The sequence below is a fragment of the Ascaphus truei genome, chromosome 4, assembly GCF_040206685.1.
Source record: "Ascaphus truei isolate aAscTru1 chromosome 4, aAscTru1.hap1, whole genome shotgun sequence".
Taxonomy (NCBI): Eukaryota; Metazoa; Chordata; class Amphibia; order Anura; family Ascaphidae; genus Ascaphus; species Ascaphus truei.
In genome coordinates this window covers 76,005,192-76,032,929 of record NC_134486.1, presented here as the reverse complement: position 1 = coordinate 76,032,929, position 27,738 = coordinate 76,005,192, and the positions used below count along the sequence as shown (strand labels likewise).

Genomic DNA, 27,738 nt, shown 5'->3' with positions numbered 1-27,738 from the left:
AGTCCTGGGAAATCTGTCTGTGCTAATTTTTCGAGCATGACTTTTTCAAAAGTGAAGGGAGCAAGTGTGATGCAAGAGTGCTGTATAGACAAGTGGGGAACACCGCAAAAGGGGCTATGTGAGAAATTAAATGTACAGTTCCAAAAAGGACTAATGACCGTGATATATTTACTAAGTATATTGCTAGAGAAGCCTGCAATGCATTGCTGCACAAATGAGTTACAGGCCCTTCTGGTAGTGCAAAGCTGACTGGTTATTTTTGTTTTGTCCTGTTAATGTTTCCAAACCAAAATAATTTGACATTTAGGGAAAGATTTACTGACCCAATCTTGTCCCCTTATAAAGTTAGCACTCAGACAGTGCGGGGTGTGAATAAACCAGACTATTTTATCATCGGAAAGAAGCAAACCAGATTGGGCAATCACCATAAATTGTAAATAAAAAGGGAAAAAGAGAATTTCCAAAATGTTTTTAAAATGTGTCTATATGGTTTTCTACCTTTGCCCTAAAGACATCAATCACCAAATTATAATTTCTTCAACAGATAACTCTCCTTAGCTTTTTGATCCTATAGAGGACAGCACCGTTAAAATCTCATTATGTTCCTGCTTATCTCGTCCAGTCTTCCTTCAATGTGAGATATAAGGAGAAGCAGACAACTGTAACGCCTTAAAGCAGTGGAGGAGAACTTTATCTTTATTATGGAATGTAATGGGAAACTAGCAGAAGGATTTTGGGAGTAGGGAAGCATACGCTGATTTAGGAGTCTTAGACGATTGCAGCAGCAGCACTACTTTCAATACATTGCAGGAGACAACTGAATGTGACATTAAATTTATAAAACCATAATTTATGTGAGGGTTGAAGCCTCCCACTTTTGATAGAGAAAATTTGAAAAGCATATCTACACATAAATACAGCATTTTTAAACTTCTCTTCTGGGAAAACTAGATATGAACAAGATTCAGGGTGCTGATATTTCTGTTTACTTTAGATGGTTCCTCATGCTGAAAATGTGCATAACATGTTGTAATATTGGTATTGTCTTTGAGCTATGTGGGGTCAAAGTTCCATTGTTGATATTGGCACATGATGCAATACTAAAGTACTGCTTTGTACTTCTGACTAAAAGCTTTTTCTACTTACAGAGTCTACCATGGTGCAGTGAAATATGTGCACCACTTAACCAATTTCCCAACCACATGCAAATTTTGTGGCATGATGCTGTCGATGTTTAACAAATAGTACAGCTTTTCTTGCCCATCTCAATCCTCCTGCAGTTCTGTTTGTATCTTTCCACTCAATTCTTTTTAGAATGTGTGCCTGGTGACCGATCTCTTTAATGCTAAAGACCTTCTTGTCAACCTGCTCCTGGCATTAGGCTTGGTCCCCACTGGCTACTGCAGCACTCGCTATGGCTGGCGCTGTGGGGACAAGAGCCGCTTCTCAATGGGTCCGGGCCCGGGGGCGGCCGCCATGCTGCGCGGTGCCGTTTTTCAGACTCGCATTAAAATTATGGTTAGACCTAGCGACGGAGCGCCAGGGCATTCCCCCCGGCAGCTCAGCCATTGAGGGTGAACCTGCAGGGTGACGTCATGGCTGTGCCCCCATCACTCCCCGTCACGCCCCCCCCCCCTGTCTTTCCCCCTGCAGCTCTCCTCAGACCGGGAAATTCGGCTGCACGCGCCGTTAGCCTGCAGCCTAAGTCAACTTAGTTTTTTTATAAGACTGGAAGAGAGTGTAAGAGGTCCCCGAGAAAATTCCAGGCTCTAGTCAGGGTATTAATATGTCCTCATGCCTGAGGTGAGATATATCTACCACAATTTGCCTCCCAGGTGGTGCTAGGCCAGATGCTCTACTATTGTCATCTCAACAAACTGTATTGTCACTCTACACCAAAATCTACTATACTGGATTAGTTTGCAGTGCACAGGTTAGCCTTTGTTTCTTCTTTTATAAAGCCCTTCTATATCTTATTAAACAAAAACAAAAAAAACCTTAGATGACAATCTGGGTCATACAAGACCGTTAACCAATAGACTTCAAAATAGTCTGGCTAGTTGATATCTTCCCTATGGATATCCAGTAAGGTTATAATTGGTTGGTGTGGTAATTTACATAGATCTACCAACATGAACATTCTTAAAACAGTTTACCGAAAAAATAAGAAATAAGACCAGTGTTCTCCAAAAACGACACATTGACCCTCATTCTGGTGATGTTCTTCAGATTAATTACTTTTGGGTTGATTTGCGTTAAGAAAAAGGAGCTGTGTGAAACTTGAATGAAGATTTCATGCCTCCGGTTTATTGTTAGGTAGAAATGTTCCAAGCTGGCCATGCCACCTCATTTTATGTAGCTGCCAAAATGCTAGGCAGGGTTATTGTTTTTTTAGAAATGTCACCCTGTACCTTACACATTTTGAAATCCCTTCATTTCTTCTTTTTTCATTTGGTAAATATTCATTAATGATCATTCTCAATTGTTATCCCCCTTCACAATGTATTCTTAAAAGAATTAAAATAAGAAACATTGAACATTTTTCAGCAATTTTAAAGATCTTTAGAGACATTAATAAGCGCATTCATATGCTAATTCCAGCAATTTACTGTGGATGGATTTTAACTTTTTTTGCCATTCATGTTACAAATGTTACAGTCCTATACAACAATTGCATTGCAGAATTATAATATCCATTTTTTCGATGTCACTGCTGCCACCACTGAATATATTACAGTCATTTAAACTGACTTACCTCCACCGCCTCCGCAAAGACTTGAGTTTGCTGAAAACAAAGAAAGAAAAATGTTAAGGCTGATCTCTATGCAAAAGCAGATAAGAAGCTTGATAAAACAATAACATGATGAGTTATAAATGTAATAATCATGAACACATTATCAGGGTGATTAATAGAAATTTCATACACATGGCGTATTCAAAATCATTGGAACACTGTAGGCTACAGGTTCGCGACCATATTTTACACGCTACGTAAATTATTTTCACAGCCTTTGCATCGATAGTTTCAAGTCACACTTCTGATTATGAAGCTTAAAGTATTTAATTAAAATGCTGTCAAGATATAACATTTTCACAGTACAATGTCTTTTGAAATCTCACATTATCTAAATACCATCCGTATGTGTTCTTTGAAGACATTTAGCTTGAAATCAGACTCGAAGACTTGGGTAGCATGAGGCAGAACACAGGATTAATTAACTATGACAAAGGGGGGGAAAATTCTACCTAAGATCCTATTGAGAAAGAGGTTCTCAGTGAAACCTTCCCAAACGTGACCTTCATATGTATTTGACGGGTGAAAGACACAAGCCTAGTGAGAGGCTGTTAAATCTATTGTCACCAACACACCAACATAGTTATAGTATACATTGGCATTCCTTTCCTGTCCTTTTATACTATTACCCCACGTATGGTACTATATCGGAAGATTCTGTAAAAATGCATTTGTTCGTTAACTTGAAGTTATAATTATTATATATTATATTCATTATTATAGTTTTCTGCTTTGATCAGACCACATGAGCAGGGTTTCTAGTCGCCTTCCATGGGTCAGGGTAGGTATCTCCGTGCCTTGATTTATGTTTACAAAATTATTTTAGTGTGGTAGTTAGGAAAACGGCATCTGAGATGCCTAAATCTATATTCTCTGAAACATAACCCTAAGTTGTCAAGAAAATAGCTGTATGGCTTTATTAAGGTATGCTTGACATTTTTCAGAATAATGTCATTTTGCTGGTAAAGTAAATATCCATGTACAGTCCCAGAGAGAAGAAGTTCCTAATGTACCACTATTTGTGCACCAACACCCTGTTGATCTTGTGGTATGCTAACCCACGCTGATCTTTCGGCCACATTAATTACCAGCCAATAAATGGTTTCTGTATTGGTATTTGGAGTGGGTTACAGAGCATGATGCATAGGCAGTGGCAATTACTGAAGACTCCAATCATCCAACCATTTAAACATCCAGTGGTGTACAATTACCTCAAGGATTATATTATACTCCCGCATATTCATTTTCAGAAGGTGTCCATGAACATGTAATGCTTGGACAGAAGCACAATGCAAATAATGTCATGTTCAATGTCTTCTCTGTTATTACACCTGTAACTTGGCCACAATTATAAAATTGGAGAAAACATATCCCTCTCAACATGGTATTTACTGGAACATGAAAGATAAAGCACCTGACTATAGAAAGTCTGTAGCTGGTAACTGAAAATATCAGCCCTCAATCAAATGAAGCCTCTATCAGATTTTTCTGGGCTAAGTAAAAGCAGCTGTATCCTTTAGGAAAAGTATTACAGACTCTCGTTAAATACCAGGGCTCTGATAATATAGATCTGATCAATCCGAGGTGAGAAGTTGGAACCTACAGTATGCCTTCATTTAGTCAATTCTGTATGTTCACTTGTTATACTCTATTAGACTGTACCATTGCAGGCTTGTCACAAAATATAGCAATAACCATTTAATGGAGGTAATGATTCATAAGAAATACCAATCAATGTCATAGCAGTAAAATAAAAGGAGAGACATTTGCCAATACTATAGACAGATTTTGGTTCATCAATAAAACATCAGAGTGAAGAGAGTGAGCTGAGTGATTTATGAATCAGGTAGCTACATTCCCTCATACATGCTTGGTGAGAAATCCTTATGTGTCACTACTTATTGTTTGATCTGGCTACTGAGAAAAAATAGGAACAGCAAGAAACAGAACAAAGCAGAATTATGAGTGGCTTGTTTATTGGCAGGAAAGTGCTCCTCGTCTGGTGTTAGCTCATTTTACCATAATTATATTTATGTATAATCGAGTAAAAAACTAATGTCACAAACAAGTACATTCTTCTTGAAATACATTATTGATGCATCATTTCCTTGTAACACTGAGCAGTATAAAGTTACATTGCCGGAATGACAGCGTTGCTATTGCTAGTGTGGAATCAGTACTGTATGAATCATCTCGCGAAGCTTGAGGCCATCATAACAGAAAACACAATCATATGTTATTATTTAAAAAAAAAAAAAAAAAACAATATGTTGCTTGAAATGTGTAAGAACCTTACTGGCAGTAATAGCTCAGCTGCGCAAGTAAGCTCCACACTACTGCCACAATCAAAAACTCCTTTTTTAATGTTACTACATTATAATTGTTAAATGACAGTGCAAAGCTAATACACGGGACTGCATTTGGTACATTAATATAGTGGATGCTATTACCCAGTTATTGCTGCAAAATAAACATCTGAATGTAAACTGCTCGATTTATGTTTATAGTGCATGATGGGATGCCTCTGGTCGCTGAACAATGTTTATGGAATATAAAACTTGATTTAGGCAATGATTTAATGCACCAGTTACTCAGCAAGGTATACTAGGAATGCAATAAAATGAAAGCACACCAGTGAATAGCTGCTCTTTGTCTTTCTAATACAGTGGTCGTCAACCTTTTTTTGTTAAGGAACCCTAGAATAACTGTATTGGCCCGAATATAATGCTATGTTCTTTCCCTAAAAATGTCCTTCTGAAAACTGTACTCGTATTACATGCGCAGCATAACACCTTTGATTTTTCATGTAGAACACCTTCAAAACTTTAGGGTTGTATTATGTGCCGTACTATATTTGTGCCAATACGATATATTGTGAAATTCTGGGGAACCCCAACCCTCTCCACCCATCCCCCCTTTATCCATCTCACCCTTCCCCCCCTCTCGTACCCATAAGACTCTTTCCCTCTCCCTTCCCTCCTTAGACTCTCCCCCTCCCTATCTTCCCCGTAGACTCTCTCCCTCCCTATCTTCCCCCCTAAGACTCTTTCCCTCCCTCTCTTCTCCAATAAGACTCTTTCCCTCTCCATTCCCTCCTTAGACTCTCCCCCTCCCTATTTTCCCCGTAGACTCTCTCCCTCCCTATCTTCCCCCCTAAGACTCTTTCCCTCCCTCTCTTCCCCAATAAGACTCTTTCCCTCTCCCTTCCCTCCTTAGACTCCCTCCCTATCTCCCCCCCCATTAGACTCTCTCCCTCCCTCTCTTCCTGTACACACACACACAGACAAACACACCTTACCATGGGGCGAGGCCTGCAGTGCTGCGCTAGTCCAAAGCTCTCTCCTCCTGTTGGCCCCAACTTCCGTCGCCGACAGGAGAAGAGAGAGGAAGGCTTCAGTGACTGGGTCACTGCTGGGGAGCTACATAGAGTACTGCCATGCTTGGTACAGTTGGGACCTTTATCCCAGCTCATCTCCCCCGGCGGACGCGGAACCCTTGAGGGGCGCCCGCGGTACCAGTGAAAATCACTGGTCTAATGTTTCTTCTGGAATAATGACATCCTCTCGTACGTATACCTGAAAGTCAGTCATCCTATGATTGGCAATATGACACATAAAAATATAACATTTGAAACTGGACGCAAAAAATGTGAAGGTTCATGCTTTGCAAGAAACAAAACCAGAGGGTGACAGTCTCATTTTTCAATTTGTATTGTGAAGAAAGTGGTTGCAAAATACGGTGTTTATATTGCAGAGATATCCAGCACCAAAGGGATTAAAATATATATACATTTTAAGTTATGATGGGTGAAAAAGGTGACAAAAAACCTCCACCGTTAGCATATAGCCAATAAAAATATCACTTGTGAGCACATTCACATGTCTTAGACAGGTCTGCACCCTGCCTTTCACCATTATCCCCAGCATACAGTGCTTCCGCCGCAGTAAGGGACTCTGGGAAAGGACATGCAAGTGAGCAAACAATGTGTCACCTTTTGCCTGAAATCCATCTTTACATGGAACCCTCACAAGCAAATGCTCTGCTGTTCACACAGCTTTTAAGCACAGCATGGGATTAGATGCAAAGCCAGTTAACCCACTCACAGACAGCTATTTTGACCTTTTGGGTCTCATCAGTGTTTTTTGGCTTCATTCATTGTAACACCGCCAGAAGAAGAGATCATTGTATCTCGAACGCTATCACAAATAAAAGCATTTTGTTAGCCACAGAACGGTATCGTCTATTCGTTTTTGATTATATAACATTTTCAATGAAGTCATGTACTTGGCTTCCTTAGAAATATCCAAAGCCGCAAATTCCATAAAGCTATTTTTCTTATTTTAGTTTTTGCTTTTTATACAGGACGGGAACAGCATTCATTTCAGCTCCTGGGACCTGCCAGTGCCCAAGATAATACAAAAAAAGACCATTATATGACAATCTGGGTCATACAAGACAGCCAATCAGAAGGCTGCAGTTACGGTGTCTCTGCCTCGTAGGGGAAGCAAAATGATTGCTCAAATATCCCGCCACACGTGGGCCAATAGGAAGCTGCAACTTCATCCATTGCGGCTTCTTATTGGACACCCAGTTAAACCAAGAAGTGAACTGGTAATTTCTATGGGGCTGGGAGGTCCACAGAGCGGAATTTAACACAGTTCCCATCTTGTATATAAAAGGGAGATTAGGTCCGGGGAATTGCTGCTTTAACGTATGATTTATAATTACTTGCTTAATGTGGAAAATGAATGTTTCTCGATTTCCATCAGGTAATGTCATTCTAATCTTCTGATTATTATTGTTCCCCTTTATTTCTTTGGCACTATGATTAGTTTAAACACAAAGGAAACGAAGCCTTTGTAAACACAGGTACAGTTTGATAAACACTGATCACAAAACAGATGGGCAAGAAGGGGGTTAAGCCTATTAAAATGACCACTTGTGATTTGTTCACATTGTTTTTATAATAGGAGCTGGTGGTTTTCAGGTGAGAAAAGCAGTGCATTCTAATGAGATTTGCATTAGAAGTGCCAGCCTACTTGACCAGTCCTGATAAAAACCACTGGTGAAAGATAAAGAGAGAGACCACTTTTCCCTCCTCGTTGTGGTCACATACTCCTGTGTCAGGATTTTTTATTTATTTTTAACTTGAAGAAATATTGACATAAAATCACTTTCAAGCAGCATACACAATCATTTTCTAAAGGTTACTTTACTACTCATTTTTTGAAGGCTTACCCGGGTATTGTAGGGGGCCTGTTCTAAAACTGTCATCTGTGATTACACATTACAAGCCTTTTATGCTACCAACATTGATTCCTGTACCCAATTTGTGCTTTTCTACACACAAGACATGTGGTAGCCTTAGGCTATGGCCCGGTCCTCCCGACTGCACGCGCGCATGGGGGCATGGCGGCGCGTGCATTGACTAAAGTCGTAATCGGCGGTCTGCAGGGGAGCGGGGGAACGGGGCGATGAAGGCGGCACAGCCATGACGGGGCATATCTGCCCTGCCATTGGCTGCGCGCCGCCACGTGACCACGTCGCAGCACGGGAAGACAAAATGTCCTGCCAGCGTACGCGTCACAGCGCTTTGCGTGCCCACCCACACACAGCCAATGGGGCCTGCTCCATAGAGTGCTGTGCAGTGGTGTGCGGCGCGCACGCTGTAGCGCAGGGCTGCACAACACGCGGCCCGCGGGCCGCATGCGGCCCGCCTGGCCTCTCTGTGTGGCCCTCGATGAGATTAAAAAAAAAAAAAAAAAACTTTGAAAAAAAAAAAACTTTAAAAAAAAAAACTTTGAAAAAAAAAAAACTTTGAAAAAAAAATGGCGCCGATTCCCTGCGGTCCCGGCGCGCATGCGCTAGGCCCGCTCCGTCCCCCCCCCCCCCCTCCTGCTCCCAACGTGGGCCGGAGGGGGAAGCAACACGCAGCTCCTCTGCGGGCCCGATTCCCCCCTCCTGCTCCCAACGTGGGCCGGAGGGGGAAGCAACACGCAGCTCCTCTGCGGGCCCGATTCCCCCCTCCTGCTCCCAACGCGGGGCGGAAGGGGAAGCAACACGCAGCTCCTCTGCGGGCCCGCTCCCCCCCCTCTTCCCTGCTCCCAACGTGGGCCGGAGGGGGAAGCAACACGCAGCTCCTCTGCGGGCCCGATTCCCCCCTCCTGCTCCCAACGCGGGGCGGAAGGGGAAGCAACATGCAGCTCCTCTGCGGGCCCGCTCCCCCCCCCCTGCTCCCAACGTGGGCCGGAGGGGGAAGTAATAATTAAATAATTCAGCTCCTCCTGCGGCCGGCTTCTCACCGCTTCCCTCCGCGGCCAGGTTCTCGCGTCCACCACGAGCTCACCTCCCGTGCCCTCCCCCCCCCCCTTCCCCCAGCCCGCGCCCCCAAGCCCACCTCCCGTCCCGGGCAGCTGCTGCAGGGATATCGGGGGCAGGAGGAGCAAGCGTCCGGCGGCAACCTGCACCCACCCGGGTCAAGGTAAGTCACTGTCACCCACCCACCCAGTCACTGTCAAGTCACTGTCACCCACCCAGTCACTGTCACCCACCCACCCACTGTCACCCACCCACCCAGTCACTGTCACCCAGTCACTGTCAAGTCACTGTCAAGTCACTGTCACCCACCCAGTCACTGTCACCCACCCAGTCACTGTCACCCACCACCCAGTCACTGTCACCCACCCAGTCACTGTCACCCACCACCCAGTCACTGTCACCCAGTCACTGTCAAGTCACTGTCACCCACCCACCCAGTCACTGTCACCCACCCAGTCACTGTCACCCACCACCCAGTCACTGTCACCCACCCAGTCTCTGTCACCCTGTCACCCAGTCACTGTCACCCACCCACCCAGTCACTGTCAGTGTCACTGTCACCCACCCACCCAGTCACCCACCCAGTCACTGTGTCCCACCCTGTCACTGTGTCCCACCCAGTCACTCTTCCCACCCAGTCACTGTGTCCCACCCCGTCACTGTCACCCACCCAGTCACTGTCACCCACCCAGTCACTGTCATAGTCACTGTCACCCACCCAGTCACTGTCACCCACCCAGTCACTGTCACCCACCCAGTCACTGTCACCCACCTATCCACCCAGTCACTGTCACCCACCCAGTCACTGTCACCCACCCAGTCACTGTCACCCACCCACCCAGTCACTGTGTCCCACCCAGTCACTGTCACCCACCCACCCAGTCACTGTGTCCCACCCAGTCACTGTCACCCACCCAAGGGGGGAGAGTGATGTGAGGTGCAAGGGGGGGAGAGTGATGTGAGGTGCAAGGGGGCAGAGGGATGTGAGCTGCAGGGGGTGGTGGGATGTGTGTGGTGTGTGGTGTGTAGGGGGGTATTGTGTGTTTGATGTGGAGGGGTGTATTGTGTGTGGGTGAGGGGGAGAGATGGGGGTATGAGAGATAGATGGGGAGTATCGCAATGGTTGATAGTGTTGGGTTCTGGGGGAGATATGAGGATGATGATGATAGGTGCTGGAGGAGAGATGATGATGATTTTACCCGTGCGGCCCAATTTATTTTTCCTTGGAGCAGTTCGGCCCTTCGCACTTTACGAGTTGTGCAGGCCTGCTGTAGCGTAACAATTTTTTAAAGCAGCAATTCCGGGGACACTTATTTATTGTTTTAACTTCATTTTTATTTTTAAAAAAATTGGCGCACATACATAACATATCAATTGGGGAAAAATTATAGGGAGAGAGTGCAATGGAGGGGGGATGGTCAAGGGGAGAATCCATATAGTTCTTATACATCATTCCTTTAACATTTCCAAATGATTTCCCTTTTTAGGGTCAGCATCAAGAACATTCAGATAAATACATACACTTTGCGTCTCCAACCATAGAAAGGCCCTGTAGGAGGACATGTGCAGAGGTACTCAATGGAGACTGTTTTACGGTGAAATTAAAACAAGGCTTTATTGTGCCTGTCGCTTTAAACACAGCAAAAATCAACATAAGAGAATAAGCCAAACACAAAAACCTATCTCTGCTTTGGAGACTATCTACACATGTAGCTCAGCCCACTCTGACTGGTTAGCTAAGCTATTTACCAGCCCCAAATCATGGAGACATTTATCAATACACATAGACATAGATAATAGTCTTATACGAAAAGTCTTATCTGTTAGCTGGGCTGCTGTATGGGAAGCTTCTCTGCTCTCTTGGAACCGCACCCTTGTGTGCACAGGCAATGTCAGTCTCCAAGTTTAGAATCTTGTCCCCTTTGTCTTGTGGTCAGCTTGTCGCTCAAGACATCTGTCTTTCCTTGGTTCAGCCCAGTTGTGGACTAAGGAATCTCTGCTCTGTCTCCTAGTTCAGCTCAGGTGTGAGCTAAGGAGTCTCACTTCCTGTCTCAAAGGCAGGCTTTTTCTACCACCTGTAATCAGCCAGGTGGTGTTGGTTAATTGCCTACCAGCAGTTAACCACCACATTGCTGGATTAGAGGCACATTTGTGAACAGGGATAAGTCCCCTGTTACAGGCGCACATCCAAGGCCAGAGCATGATTAAGATGGAATCCACCCCTGGAATACCTGATTGTGCTATCCAGGGCTGCCACACTGGTTTTATTTTTGTAAGAGATTTGAAGCAGGGAGTCTCCGGAGCTAAACCGTGTTGATTTCAGCTACGTGGACACCCTGATTCCAGAGATACGTACCTTGGAAGGGGGTAAAGGTATCTCTGCTCAGATTAAATGTCCTGCGTCACGTGGGCCAATAGGAAGCCACAAGGAATGATGTCACAGCTTCCTATTGGCTCACAGGATGCAGGACAATTAAGCCGCCATTATATTAGCCCAGACTAGCCCAGTCGGAGCTGCTACTGGCACCTCCTTCCAAGGTAAGTATCTCAGGAAGCAGGGGGTCCTTGGAGCTGAAATGAACGCGGTTCAGTTCTAGAGACCACCTACTTCTAAACTATTTTTTAAAAATTTACAATAAAAAAGTGTCCCCAGGAGTTCTGTTTTCAAGCCATTAAATACATTTTAAATTACAAAGCTGTCATTAAACTAGTAGAGAAGGTGAAACATGCACAAATTCATTCATTTATCCGACCATGATTTACGTAACTCCAGGCTAAGTGAGAGGGAATTAGATCTCCGTTCCTGAATACAAGAACTAATGCTAGATATTACATTGGCATGACATTTCAAATATTGTGGTGCTGGGGTAATTCAATAAGAATTATTATGTGTACTACTATGTTACATGTGTTTATTTCAAACAATTTCAAAAGCCAATATACAATTTCAAGTAATGTGGATTATATTACTTAAGGTTGATTCTGGAATGTAAGCCACAAGGTACAGTAAACTGAAAAGTGAATGTAGTTGCGTTTAGCTGTACAAAAATATATATAACGTTAAAAAAATAAACCTGCATAGAATGTACAAGTCTGTAGTTGCTAATGAGAACTCCAGGTTAGTTTCTACAAACATCACACATTTGTTTTTACAGTGGACATTTTTCCACTGTAATAGAGAAGAAAAAGCTTTCAAATATGTTTTCTGTTACTAAGGTATGTACTTTTTCTGTAACTGGAAAGCATGATCGATGCACTTTCACCACAAAGCTCACCTAACACTGTTTTGCTAAATAGATTTTTGTAGGTGTTTGGCACTTACTTTTAGGTTCTGAGCTCCTTGCCAATTCTCCAATTAGCAAATAGGTATAAAACACTTACATATTGTGCTAGTCTGGAGTTCGCGTTCTAAAGGAGAAGGTGGTGAGTGTCTTTGACAGACAGACAAGAGAAGTGTGTGTGTGTGTGTCTGTGTGTGTGTGGTTACGTTATGGTGGGTAAAAAAAGTGACAAAAACACTCCACAGCAAAGCATATAGCAAATGGAAATTTTACTGTATGCTCATTCGCATGTCTTAGACACGTCTGCAACCCCACCTTTCACCATTATCACCCAGCACACAGTACTTCCACTGCAGCAAGGGATTCTGGGAAATGACATGCAAATGAGCACACAGTGCCACCTTTTGCTTCAAAACCATTCAACATGGTTCCCCTATAGCCAGTATAACCAACCCAACACTGAAGAGACCCATTAAGGTCGAAACAGTCTGTATGTGGGTGGGTTTACTGGCTATGCATCTTAACCCTGGTTGTGCTCAAAGCTGTGACCATGCAGCAAGCTTAAGCCTATAGGGGAACCATGTTGAATGGTTTTGAAGCAAAAGGTGGCACTGTGTGCTCATTTGCTTGTCATTTCCCAGAATCCCTTGCTGCAGTGAAAGTGCTGTGTGCTGGGTGAAAATGGTGAAAGGCGGGATTGCAGACATGTCTAAGACATGCAAATGAGCATACAGTAAAATTTCCATATATACAGTTAGGTCCGGAAATAATTGGACACTGACACAATTTTCATAATTTTGGCACTGTACGCCACCACAATGGATTTGAAATGAAACAACCGAGATGCAATAGAAGTGCAGACTTTTAGCTTTAATTCAAGGGGTTGAACAAAAATATCGTATGAAACGTTTAGAAATTGCAACCATTTTCATACACAGTCCCCTTATTTCAGGGGCTCAAATGTAATCGGACAAATTAATACAATCATAAATAAAATGTTCATTTTTAATACTTTGTCGACAATCCTTTGCAGGCAATGACTGCTTGAAGTCTGGAACGCATGGACATCACCAAACGCTGGGTTTCCTCCTTTGTGATGCTTTGCCAGGCCTTTACTGCAGCTGTCTTCAGTTGTTGTTTGTTCGTGGGTCTTTCTGCCTTAAGTTTTGTCTTCAGCAAGTGAAATGCATGCGCGATTGGGTTGAGATCAGGTGATTGACTCGGCCATTGCAGAATATTCCACTTCTTTGCCTTAAAAACTCCTGGGTTGCTTTCACAGTATGTTTTGGGTCATTGTCCATCTGTAAAGTGAAGCACCGTCCAATCAACTTTGCTGAATTTGGCTGAATCTGAGCAGACAATATATCCCTATACACTTCAGAATTCATCCGGCTGCTCCTGTCTGTCTGTCACATCATCAATAAACACTAGTGACCCAGTGCCATTGTAAGCCATGCATACCCATGTCATCACACTGCCTCCATCGTGTTTTACAGATGATGTGGTATGCTTCGGATCATGAGCCGTTCCAAGCCTTCGCCATACTTTTTTCTTCCCATCCTTCTGGTACAGGTTGATCTTAGTTTCATCTGTCCAAAGAATGCTGTTCCAGAACTGGGCTGTTTTTTTTAGATATTGTTTGGCAAAGTCTAATCAGGCCTTTCTAGTCTTGAGGCTTATGAATGGTTTGCTCTTGTGTAGTCTTCTCTTTATGGTAGACTTGGATAATGATATGCCTATCTCCTGGAGAGTGTTCTTCACTTGGCTGGATGTTGTGAAGGGGTTTTTCTTTACCATGGAAAGGATCCTACGATCATCCACCACTTTTGTCTTCTGTGGACATCCAGGCCTTTTTGTGTTGCAGAGCTTACCAGTGCGTTCTTTTATTCTCAGAATGTACCAAACTGTTGATTTGGTCACTCGTAATGTTCCTGTATCTCTCTGATGGATTTTTTTTTTTTTGCAGCCTAAGGATGCCCTGTTTCACTTGCATTGAGAGCTCCTTTGACCGCATGTTGTGAGTTCACAGCAACAGCTTCCAAATGCGAATGACACACCTGGAATCAACTCCAGACCTTTTACCTGCTTAATTGATGATGAAATAACGAAGGAATAGCCCACATCTGTCCATGAAACAGCTGTTGAGTCAATTGTCCAATTACTTTTGGTCCTTGAAAAAGAGGGGCTACATATTAAAGAGATGTAATTCCTAAACCCTTCCTCCAATTTTGATGTGAATACCCTCAAATTAAAGCTGATAGACTGCACTTTAAGCCCATATTCATTATTTAACTGTAACTTTAATTTATTTTGGTACACAGCCGAAATAACAAAACTTGTATCAATTATTTCAAGACCCAAGTGTACACATACTGTGATACTATCACGGTCCTCTAGGTGCTGGAACAGTGCAGTAAGGAGACCTTTCCAGCTCTCAGAGAGTTAATCCCCTAGAGTTGCCATGCCAGCAGCAGCTACTGCCTAATTAATCAGGCTGGGCTCCTTGAGTGAACAAGGAAGTGTTTAAGGCAGACAAAGGAAGCTGCCATGCTGAGAGTGACATAGAGAATGAGAGATTGCTGTCCCAGAGAAGGGGACAGATTAAGTGCTCCCCAGCTAAAGAAGGAAGGCTGGCACAATTCCTTAGACCCGCTGGACAGCCGTCGCAAAGTCTGCTGGGACTGCCTGGGTCATTAATCCCAGGCTGCAGAAGGAAGGACGAGAGACCGTGCTGAAGCGGGGATGTCCTGTCCTTGGCATTTGACTTGCAGAGGAGAGTTTCTCTGAACTCACGTGGGGCCGAGTTCCCATTGGAAGGAAGGATGCAAGGGGAGTGCTGAAGCGGGGAGGTCTGCTCCAATGGACTAACAGATAAGAGAGACACTTTATTGATGTGCTTAAGACTGTTCATGTGGGGTGCATATGGTACTACATGTTTTGAGCTGGGAACCAGTATAGTTGGCAAGCTGTCATTAGAAAGGGCTGAAGCAAAGTTGAGTTATTTTCCATAAAGGGAATAGGTGTTCTTTTTATGTTTTGTTTTGACTTAAAGGGCCGGTGGGCCAGTTGATGTATAATTTAATCCCTGTAAATAAACCCCATATAGAGAGATACAGAGTTTCCTGCCTTAAATTGGGACTAAAAGAGACTGCAACGTGGTGTAGGCATCACAATACATACATACACATGTATTATAATATCACATAGTGTGGTGTTGCTGGGTAGAAACCTACCCTCATCCACCTTCTAGCAGGTGTCTAGTGATGTCACTAAGTAAAGATATTTTGTAGAATCCAAACCCATTCCCTAGTAGTCATAGTGACTAGTAATGTCACTATCGGGTCAAGGTGAGTACAACTGAGGTGTATAGTGTCAGCCACGGAGCTACCCATATGCTTCATTAAAGAGGTGTGTTTTAAGATGGGTCAGTAAGTGGAGAGAGAGAGGGTGCCAGTCAGATATTGAAGGGATGGGCATTCCAGTGTGAAGCGGTGAGTGAGAAAGGTTTTAGGCGGAACAGGGCTTTAGATACAAAAGAGGTAGACAGAAGACATCCTTTAGCAGAACGCAAGAGTCGGGCAGGTGTATAGCGAGAAATTATGGCTGAGATGTAAGGAGGGGCAGAAGACAATATAGCCTTAAAAAAGAGGAGTAGAATTTTGTAAGTAATAAATGATTTAATAGGAAGCCAGGACAAATCTAGTAAAAGTGTACATGGATGAGTTTTACATTAGTTGCTATCTAGTGAACAAATTGATGAAAATACATGTACGATGTAGATTACGTTTTTCACAAATGCAAAAGAAAACAATTGTAGAGATGGGGAACAATTAAAAATGTTCTAACTCTTTGAGCACACTTATTATGCTCTCAGCATTTGATAAAGGCAGCCAAACCCGACACGTTCTTAATCAAGTCCTGGCTTTTTCGCTCATTTACTATGAGAGTGCTTGTTCACCACTCTCATGGATTGGTGAATGTGATCTTAACAGAAGAAAAGGACCATGGCTCTTCTGTTCCCATTGTTAGAGATGGGTTTCAATCATGTGATCACTGCACAAGCAATCACATGGTCAGGATCCTTTAGCACTTATGGTACTCAAAGGGTTGACATGCGTCAAGTGTAGGGTGACCATTCGTCCCGGTTTTGCCGGGACAGTCCCGTTTTTTTCTGGGCTGTCCCGGAAATGTCCCGGGTTTTGCCCCTGGTGACCGGTCCCGTGCGCGAGTCGGCGGTGGTGCGCGAGGGCAGCGTGAGGAGGAAGCGGCGGTGCGCGAGGGCAGCGTGAGGAGGATGCGGCGGTGTGCGAGGGCAGCGTGAGGAGGATGCAGCAGTGCGCGAGGGCAGCGTGAGGAGGATGCGGCGGCTGTGAGTATTTTTTTCCCCCCTCAAAAGCAGGATGCCGGGGGGCGGGGCTTTAGAGCAGAAGCAGGGGATTGGTTGAAGGTCAGGATATGCCGGGGGCGGGGCTTAGTATCGGGGACGAATGTAGTGAGTTGAAGTGTGTGTGTGTGTGTGTTTTTTTCACCAGAAGGAAGGCTCACAGCTGGCAACTGAAACTGCCGGCAGACCTGAAAAAAGCCTCACTACTTCTGGCTCCCTACAGTGGCACTACAGGTCAGCCCCATGTCGCCTGTGTGTGTGACTTCCCCCCTCCCAGTCTTTGTGTGTGTGACTGCCCCCCTCCCAGTCTGTGTGTGTGTGATTGCCCCCCTCCAAGTCTTTGTGTGTGTGTGTGTGTGTGTGTGTGTGTGTGTGTGTGTGTGTGTGTGTGTGTGTGTGTGCGTGTGTGTGTGTGTGTTTGTGACTGCCCCCTCCCAGTCTGTGTGTGTGTGTGACTGCCCACCCTCCCAGTCTGTGTGTGTGTGTGTGTGACTGCCCCCCTCCCAGTCTGTGTGTGTGTGTGTGTGTGTGTGTGACTGCCCAATCCCAGTCTGTGTGTGTGTGTGACTGTCCCCCTCCCAGTCTGTGTGTGTGTGACTGCCCCCCTCCCAGTCTTTGTGTGTGTGTGTGTGTGTGTGTGTGTGACTGCCCCTCTCCCAGTCTGTGTGTGTGTGTGACTGCCTCCCCTCCCAGTCTGTGTGTGTGTGATTGCCCCCCTCCCAGTCTGTGTGTGTGTGATTGCCCCCCTCCCAGGCTGTGTGTGTGACTGCCCCCCCTCCCAGTCTGTGTGTGTGTGTGACTGCCCCCCCTCCCAGTCTGTGTGTGTGTGACTGCCCCCTTCCAGTCTGTGTGTGTGTGACTGCCCCTCTCCCAGTCTGTGTGTGTGTGTGACTGCCTCCCCTCCCAGTCTGTGTGTGTGTGATTGCCCCCCTCCCAGTCTGTGTGTGTGTGATTGCCCCCCTCCCAGGCTGTGTGTGTGACTGCCCCCCCTCCCAGTCTGTGTGTGTGTGTGACTGCCCCCGCTCCCAGTCTGTGTGTGTGTGACTGCCCCCTTCCAGTCTGTGTGTGTGTGACTGCCCCCCCTCCCAGTCTGTGTGTTTGTGTGTGTGTGTGACTGCCCCCCTCCCAGTCCGTGTGTCTGTGTGTGTGTGTGACTACCCCCTCTCCCAGTTTGTGTGTGTGTGACTGCCCCCCCTCCCAGTCTGTGTGTGTGTGTGACTGATCCCCCCTCCCAGTCTGTGTGTGTGTGTGTGTGTGACTGATCCCCCTCCCAGTCTGTGTGTGTGTGTGACTGCCCCCCCTCCCAGTCTGTGTGTGTGTGTGTGACTGCCCCCCCTCCCAGTCTGTGTGTGTGTGACTGCCCCCCTCCCAGTCTGTGTGTATGTGTGACTGCCCCCCCTCCAAGTTTGTGAGTGTGTGTGACTGCCCCCCCCTCCCAGTCTGTGTGTGTATGTGTGACTGCCCCCCTCCCACTGTGTGATGCCCCTTTCCCAGTGTGTGTGTGTGTGTGTGTGTGTGTCTGCCCCCCTCCCATTCTGTGTGTGTGTGTGTCTGCCCCCTCCCATTCTGTGTGTGTGTGTGTTGAAAACGTTGTATGGTGCTCTAAAGAATACAGCGAACACTACACATGTCTTGATTGTAGAAAAGTGGATTAACCCAATAACGGATATAGATATGAAATGTCCAAAAGATGCATGTAAACACTACAATCCCACAATGCACGGTAGTAAGGATGTTTGAGTAGTAAGCATCTATAAAGGAACAATCATTATGAATAAAGTCCAGAACTATCCTGGAGAGACTCACATGGGAAGGTGTCCACGATGAAAAGTGGGTCCTCAGGTGTCCAGGTGTCCACGGGTTAACTGTGCCTCCGCATGTTGAAGAGCAAATGTGGCAAAGGAGGGGAGAAAACGGAGCACTAGATCCACGAGGCTATGCCAAAAAATGCAAGGATGCGTTCCCACAGTGCAGGCTTATTTAATGGTCAGATACAAAAAAGATACACACCAACGCGTTTCGGACTACAACAAGTCCTTTCTCAAGTCCTTTCTCCTTTCTCAAGTCACCTTGAGAAAGGACTTGTTGTAGTCCGAAACGCGTTGGTGTGTATCTTTTTTGTATCTGACCATTAAATAAGCCTGCACTGTGGGAACGCATCCTTGCATTTTTTGGCATAGCCTCGTGGATCTAGTGCTCCGTTTTCTCCCCTCCTTTGCCACATGTGTGTGTGTGTGTGACTGCCCCCCCTCCCAGTGTGTGTGTGTGTGTGACTGCCCCCCCTCCCAGTGTGTGTATGTGATTGCCCCCCCTCCCAGTGGTGTGTGTGACTGCCCCACTCCCAGTTTGTGTGTATGTGTGACTGCCCCCTCCCAGTCTGTGTGTGTGTCTGTCTGCCCCCTCCCACTGTGTGATGCCCCTCTCCCAGTGTGTGTGTGTGTGTGTGTGTGTGTGTGTGTGTGTGTGTGTGTGTGTGTGTGTGTGTGTGTGTGTGTGTGTGTGTGTGTGTGTGTCTGTGTCTCCCCCCTCCCATTCTGTGTGTGTGTGTGTCTGTGTCTGCCCCTCTCCCATTCTGTGTGTGTGTGTCTGCCCCTCTCCCATTCTGTGTGTGTGTGTCTGCCCCCCTCTCATTCTGTGTGTGTGTGTGTGTGACTGCCCCCCCCAGTGTGTGTGTGACTGCCCCCTCCCAGTGTCTGTGTGTATCAGTGACAGAATGTAAAAAGACACCAACCCACTCACCCACGTGTCAGTCAACGTGTCACCCACCCACCCACGTGTCAGTCAGTCACCCTCCCACGAGTCAGGCAGTCAGTCACCCACCCACCCAAGTGTCAGGCAGTCTCCCAGCCACCCAAGTGTCAGGCAGTCTACCACCCACCCACCCAAGTGTCAGGCAGTCTCCCACCCACCCAAGTGTCAGGCAGTCGACCAAAAGTGTCAGGCAGTCGACCAAAAGTGTCAGGCAGTCTAACACCCACCCACCCACCCAAGTGTCAGGCAGTCTAACCCAAGTGTCAGGCAGTCTAACACCCACCCACCCAAGTGTCAGGCAGTCAAGTGTCAGGCAGTCTCCCACCCACCCACCCAAGTGTCAGACAGTCTCCCACCCAAACCCACCCAAGTGTCAGGCAGTCTCCCACCCAAACATCAGGCAGTCTCCCACCCAAACCCATCCAAGTGTCAGGCAGTCTCCCACCCAAACCCACCCAAGTGTCAGGCAGTCTCCCACCCACCCGTCAGGCAGTCTACCACCCACCCACCCAAGTGTCAGGCAGTAAACCCAAGTGTCAAGCAGTCTCCCAACCCAAGTGTCAGGCAGTCTCCCACCCACCCACCCAAGTGTCAGGCAGTCTCCCACCCACCCAAGTGTCAGGCAGTCACCCACCCACCCACCCAAGTGTCAGGCAGTCACCCACCCACCCAAATGTGAGGCAGTCACCCACCCACCAACCAAAGTGTCAGGCAGTCTCCAAAACCCAAGTGTCAGGCAGTCTCTCTGTCTGTCTCTCTCTCTCTGTGTCTCCCTCTCTCTCTGTCCCTGTCTCTCTCTCTCTGTCTCTCTCCGTGTCTCTCTCTCTCGGTCTCTCTCTCTCTCCCTCGGTCTCTCTCTCCCTTGGTCTCTCTCTCCCTAGGTCTCTCTCTCCCTCCGGTCTCTCTCTCTCTCCCTCGGTCTCTCTCTCTCTCAGTCTCTTTCTCTCTTGGTCTCTCTCTCTGTTCTCTCTCATCTGTCATCTGTTTGTTCCTCTGTCTCTCTGTCTGTCTGTTCTGTTCTCTCTCTCTCTGCTCTCTCCCTGTTCTCTCTCTCATTTGTCATCTGTTTGTTCCCCTGTCTCTCTGTCTGTCTCTCTGTTCTGTCCTCCTGTCTCTCTGTCACTGACTCTCTCTGTCACTGACTCTCTCTGTCACTGACTCTCTCTGTCACTGTCTCTCTCTGTCACTGTCTCTCTCTGTCACTGTCTCTCTCTGTCACTGCCTCTCTCTGTCACTGTCTTTCTCTGTCACTGTCTTTCTCTGTCACTGTCTCTCTCTGTCACTGTCTCTCTCTGTGTCTGTCTCTGTGTCTCTGTGTCTGTCTCTGTGTGTCTCACTCACTCAGTCTGTCACCCACTCTCTCTGTGTTATCTTAACTGCCGTATACCCACACCAAAATAACCTATAATGCTTTCTTCCAGATCTGACTCAAGTTTCACGCGGGAGACATTGGAAGACAGGTAGGGAACACCTCCCCTCCAGTATAGTACCTTGAGGGACTGCGGACCAGGTAAGATCCCAGGCGGGATTGCTGCTTTAGAAATTGTGAAGAGGGGGCACCCTGACACTGGTTAATGGGTTCAGAATCATTCACATCTGGCTTTTTTTTTTGTTTGACACACACACCCACACACGTAACAAGGACTAATGGTAGTAAAGTATAAGTGTAATACAATAAATAAACTGTTAATGTAAAAAAAAAAAAATAATAATATAATTGTGTGTCCCGGTTTTTCATTTTCTAAATCTGGTCATCCTAGTCAAGTGGAATAATTAAAGGATCCCTTATGGTTAGTATAGAATAATTAAAGGATCCTTTATCGTTATGACATTAAGCTGATACTAAAAAGGGTCAGTAAGTGTCAGTTTGAAGTCATATTTGCTTCAGTTGGTTCAGTGAGTGAATTGATTAGTGATTTTGTAGCAGTTAGGACAGGAATAGATTTTGTGCTAATGTTATATTATAATAAGATACCTCACAGTTTGCACATTTAAATAGTGGACTTTTCAGGCGTCATAAACTCAAATAACAAATACCATACCATTTGTAACCAACTGCATTATGGAGCAGATTGTGTATTCTTGATATATTTCAGTGTTTAATCCAGTGCCTCAAAAAGGTTGTATAAAAAAAAAAAAAGGTTGTGAAAATGTAAGTCTTTAAACTCATTAAATAGAAGAATTACATTTTTTTCGGTGTATAGCAAATTGAGCATGTCGAGACCAGCAATGATCTATCAACACTGAATAGGCGCCGTTACAGCTAACCATTGAAATTGAAAACTGCAGATTTCCAAAGAGAACATCTTGTCTTAACTTGTAAGTAACCTTGAAACTAAACAAAAAGCTTCTATAATATCATTACCAATATATTTGTTTTTACATTTTGGGACCAAGTCGATGTAGACAGCTACATATTGGTATTACCATCTAGAACATCTACAACCTATAGATGCACATTCCATAACTTTAGTGATAAAATGGGAGCACAGTAGCTCTAGAAGGTATAGTTCCTCACAGCCTCAAAATGTACAAATGGCAGTGGCATATTTAGGAAGTTAAATCTTAGTAACTGTTGGCTTTGTTTTAAATACAGTTTTCTATGTTATACTTCTCATATGATCAAATGCAAACCAGGTAGATATTTAACTTCCTTTACTACCTCCATTTTGTGTAACCTTTGCATACAGTAGGACATGCACTTCCCTTCCATATAAAAAATGCCCTCCCCTACCTATGGCGCATCTTATGACTATATGACTAGAAAGATACATGCATACTTATATCATTCAGGGATAGCGCTGTCAGTGGAGAAGGAAACTAATGGCATGACAAATATTGACAATTTCATTGTCCAATAGTGCAGGCAAGTTGTGGAGGATGGGGAGTGGGCGAGGAGACAGGTCACTCCGTCCTGTCAAGAACGGGGGTAGATCCCATATATGGAGTGCACTATTCAAGGTAGTACCACCAGAGGAAGGGGCCCAGATGGCCAATCAAAGAAGTTGCGCCCGACTGCCTCAGAACGGCCCAACTTCCGAGAACGGCAGGACCTCCCTCCTTCACCAGTTCCAGGACATTTGTCTCCCTGTCAACGGCCATGTTCACCCTATATGAAGGTGCTGGTAGCAATTTGTGAATAAACGTAATGGTGAACTGTATTAAAAATAGCCGATTCGTGGAGTTTTTATTTGCTCCATCATAATTTAGAATCACCTCACAAAGCTAGATTTGTGTAAATAAATGTACAGAAGGAATGAAAGAAAAGATAAGCAGCAGATATTGGGACATCATTGTAGGTGCGTTTGCAGATGGCTTGAGAACAGATTCTTGATATAGTCATGCTAAATACTATAACATACAAGAATATTGATTTAAATATTTTTTTAGCAATCATTATTCTTACGTCAAGGAGTTCAAAACTGGTACTGCATCAAAATATCCTAAAAATCTGTAGTTAATTGACAGATATGCCAGCTGCCTGTACCATTAAAGAGAGCAATTACCTGCATCAGGATGTTGGTGTTTCAGATGCACAAAGGCAGACCCACAAACTTGTCAGAGATTCACAGTTACAGAGAAAGCAGCACAGATGTTTTAACATTCATATTAAGAAAATACTGAAACTGAAATCTGTACAGAGATCTGAGAAATAATTCCATTTTAGCAATAAGAGAAGCATGTGACGGGAATGGATGAGTAGGACTTCACCTTCTGTTCCTTATATCAGGGGCCAGTTCACAACAATATGATCACCGCATAAGCAATCACATGGTTATGGTACAGGAATGTCCGTGGCATTTGGGTGCAGAGTACAGTCTAGTACTGAAAAGGTGAAAGTAAAATTAAGTTCCTCCATTGTTAAGTATACCTTAGTGACTTCTCACCATGATGAACAGGGAGGACACTTTAGCTTACTATTACCAAAATAATAGACGGCAATCTGTTTATGATAGGGATACAGTGTTTCTGCATTAATTAACAGGTATAATTTAAGTGCTCTATTTATATATCTTGACAGTCCTCCTGCCAACTTTACAGCAGTAGAAGCAGTTCAGCTCAATGACAATAAATCCAGCAAAGCATATTATAAGATTTAGGGGTGTATTCTATGTGGCCAAGTTCTCCCTGGGTTCCCGTGCCCCTTACCTCTGGCTGTGGCTGCAACTGGCAGCGGAGGCTGGGGAGAGAGCGGGGAAGCGGGGAAGTTGCTGAGGCAATGCGGGCAGTCAGGATGGGGAGCGGGTCCCTGGAGGTCCGCGGCGGCTCCCATAGCAGGTCGCCGACATATTGTTGGAAGCCGCGCAGTGCGAGTTGCGCATGTGCAGTGTTCCTCCATAGCGCGGTAGCCATTACAGAGGTGCACATGTGCAGTAGCATCCATACCGGTGGCCATTAGGAGAATAGGGCTCCGCTGGGATTACAGCACCCAGAGGGCACTGGGGCTGCCGGTCAGGTGCCGCAGCTTAGCCAATAAGGCTCAAGGATTCTCCTGCTCACAGAATTATACATTTGGCGCGCGAAGGAGCACGCCAATCGGAGCTGGGACATCAGAAGGTAAGAGTGTGTGCAGGGTGTCTGTAGGCCCCTGCAATAGGCCAGAGACCCCCTGTTAGGCCCCAGCTAGGCCCTGACTCCCCTAAGCTTGTGGTTGCTGCAGGGACACGCCCATTAGATAGGGACACTGCCCCTGTAGTGCCAAGTGTGAGGGACACAGCCAGGACGCGGCGGAAAACTGGCAATCCGGTGGTCTGGGACCAGATCACCCCACAGATAAGAGAATCTCTTTACGGTGGGACTCTCCAGCTGGACACCACCCCACGTGGAGGCGGACTTGTCACTGACGGTGGTGGCGTGGGACCGGATGGCCCCTTTGTCTTCAGTTGGTGCTACCGGGTGTTAGAGCACTCGGCAGGTATCACACCTACACCTACAAGTGCACCAACATTAACACGGGTTGTGGGCAGCGCTGTCACACATACATTGGGTGGGTTGGCTTCTGTGGACACTGGGAGGTTGAGTGCCCAGAGCACCTCAGTACTTTGGGCTAAACCCTGCCAGGGTGTGGACACGGTGGTTGGAGGCGCTATGTGAGGGTATGGCCCTGTGAGGCCTGTGTTATGTTATTGTTAGCACCTGTTCAGTAAACCTGTAATACCAGAGTGTATTTCTTACATTGTGTCCTGTGACATGGTTATCCCACACTGATAGGATCCCTCACGGGTGGAGGCGCTGTCACCACGACAATTCAGGTACACCCCAGGCTCCCAGCAGCGAAGGTTCAGGCATCCTGTGACCTGCAGGTAACGCACCACATACACGCGGTAGCCGCCACATCTCCCAAAGGGTGTGGGAAACTGCGCTAAATCTATATAGTCCAAAGCAGTCGATCGCACCGTTTTGGACTATATAGAATAATCCCCTTAGTAAATGATTGCTGGTGAGAAATAGATTTTTAAAAGTAAATAGATGCTACAATCTTGGGATTCTCATAAAACCCTCACATCAAAAGATGATGATTTCTACTCCTGAAAGCTCATGCAAAACAAAATCTGATTAACTTTCACGTTTTTCCAAAATAAAGGACTTTATGTGGCTCTTGGACAAAATAGTCCAAAGAGACAATAAGATTGATGGTAATGGAAACCCCTTCTATAGAAGCATCTTATATCTTTCTAAGGCATAGAGACACAGTAAGTCTTATTACCGGATTGCTCACATCCGCGTGGCAGGGAGTCAAAGCAAACCGGGACATGAAGAAATAAATGATACAGCGTACAATGGTGATAAGGAACAATAAATATATAAACTCTTCCATACATTAATAAGTTTGCCTTTCATGTGTGATGCCTTAAAAATCTTTAGAAGTATTTAACAGCCTTGAAAACAAAAAATGCCACTTTTCCTCAAAGCAATTGGTTTGATATGCTTCACAGAGACCTCCACAGATCTGAAAGTGAAAGGGATCTTTAGTACCAACATTTTGATAATTTAAAAAAAAAAAAAAAATGATATACTGTATAGTATATAAATACAGTTGCAAATTTCTTCCAGGGCTTGGTAAAATTTTAATCCATCATTTCATAGAAACAAAGGGTTTGGTAGTCAATATGTTTATGCCACCCAGAAAAGCTAAAGTAATACTGTTGTAAGGGAAATACGCTCCTTTCTAACTAACACAACTACATGTTGGTTTAAAAGTACAAAATATAATATTAGTAACTCAAAAAAGTAATTTCTTTCATATTTGTTTCCCCCCCAATATTTAATTTATTGTACAAGTTTAAGAAAAATTCATATCCTCAGGCATTTACTAGCATGTAAAGAGTCAACAGAAAAACCACTGGTAACCAAACATTTCTTATTTTGTTTTTAAAGCTTACTTGAACTAACCTGTATGGACTCCCCTAGTTCCTACTGTAGATAATTGTAGTTTTTTGGTGGCGGTTTTGACACAAATGAGTGGCGCTGAAACATGAACAGGAAGTCGCAACAACTTATGAAGTTGCACCTTTCTATTGGTTGCCAGAGCGGCCCTGGAAATCAGGTCAAGTTAAACATAAAGAATAAAAATACTAAGAACGTGGACTGATGCTCAAAAGGAACAATCATGTGCTGTTCCAATGCTACATTATTAAAGATTTAATTATTGTGGTTGGTTCTTGCGCTAAAATCAGCCAAATTCATCATTTATTTTTATATATTTTAAAAACTGTGACTTTTTTTTTTTAACCTTGTTTGCCTTTGCACTTTAACAGCTCCACCCCTTTGTAACTGGTTCTATGACAGGGAGGGTGTTCCTAAATCAGACTTAAATCAGATTTCCTCCTCCTTAGGGTCCCATCTGCATATGATGATAAACATTCAAAATTATGTCTTTTATTTGTTTTTAGGCATCAATAACCACATTTTAGCGCCATCAGTTCACTTCGGGGTCCTTGCTGCGACTGCACCTTTAAATACTTTCATATAGAGAGAGGTTTCTAATTTGTACATAAATAATCTGCATTGTTAAATGATGCAATTTGTACATAAATGTCTCTTTCTAGTAAAGCACTAAGGAGCAGTCACAATGAACAATCAATGAACTATTACAATAACCTCTTCAAAGGCGGAAAGGTTACCTCAGTGCACATGAATCAAAAGCTGGAATGATGACTGTATCAAAAGGAAACTTGTGAATGCTGAAACACATGTGAGTATTATGCCAGTGTAAGGGCTTGTGTAACCCGTCACATGCTGGAATGCAGCACGCTGCAAATACGCGTAGCACGTTCTTCCCACGTAGGGTAGCAGACAATGCCAACCACATAACTCTAAAATGCACTGCTGGGCAGCGGTAGTCATTATTCGGTATTCAACCCACTTTGGGGCAACTTAATGTAGTACTCCGAGCTAGAGTTGTGTGAATGTTTTGCAAACCTTTGTGATTTTCAGCTTAATTTAGCAGGGTTTTTTCAACATTTTCATGCAAGTTCTGAAAATCTGGCACATGCAATATTTTTTGCCAGGTTGCTGCAACATTTTGTGACGAGCCAAACTTTGGACAAAATGGCAGTATACAAAAAGCCATGTTGACCCAATGCCATCTGCCTCTATGTTGGGATTTGCAATTTACATTGACTTTCAATGCTTGGCGAACGTTGCTATTTTCGCACAAGAAGTTGTGAAAAAAAACTCGTTACATTTCATCTGGTTCACGAATTTCCGTAAACATTTTGCCATATCCCTAATCAAGGCTCATGTTTTTTCAACACTTAAAAATGCTCGTCAAGTAACCAAGTTTATTTCTGCAAGTCATGCTTCAAACATGTGTAGCGGGCATGTAAAATGGCTACAGTCATCTCTCCTGCTGACAGTAAGGCCTGGTAAGTTGTGGGCATGCCAGCAGTAATTATGGAGGTTTGCCCTCACACCCTGGTGAGGTGCCCTGTGTATGGATGGGAGTGATCACAGGCTCTGACTCCATGGTTAGTGATGTCAGAGGTGTGTCAGCTTCCAGAGTGTACATAAGGCACAGCACTGTGTCTAAAAGTTGGTTCTGAGTAGTTCTGCTAAGTGGAGGAGGAGTTCTGAGAAGAGTAGAGTTATGTTATAATAGCTGAATAGGAAGACTGTGTCCAGGGACCTGGCACAGGGTAAAGACATCCCGGCTGGGATAGGGAATCCCTATTAAAGGAGAATTACACCTTTCAAAGGGAAGCACTGAA

General features: G+C 44.8%; 1 protein-coding gene across 2 annotated transcripts in view; it reads right to left on the bottom strand.

The window, feature by feature from the left end:
• Window positions 1-27,738, bottom strand: part of MACROD2 (mono-ADP ribosylhydrolase 2) — a 1,806,074-nt gene that overhangs the window by 1,341,256 nt on the left and 437,080 nt on the right. For both annotated transcript variants that reach the window (XM_075596064.1, XM_075596063.1), the window contains exon 4: window positions 2,756-2,785. In XM_075596064.1, the coding sequence (XP_075452179.1) occupies window positions 2,756-2,785 (30 nt within the window). The remainder of the gene's footprint in view (window positions 1-2,755; window positions 2,786-27,738) is intronic.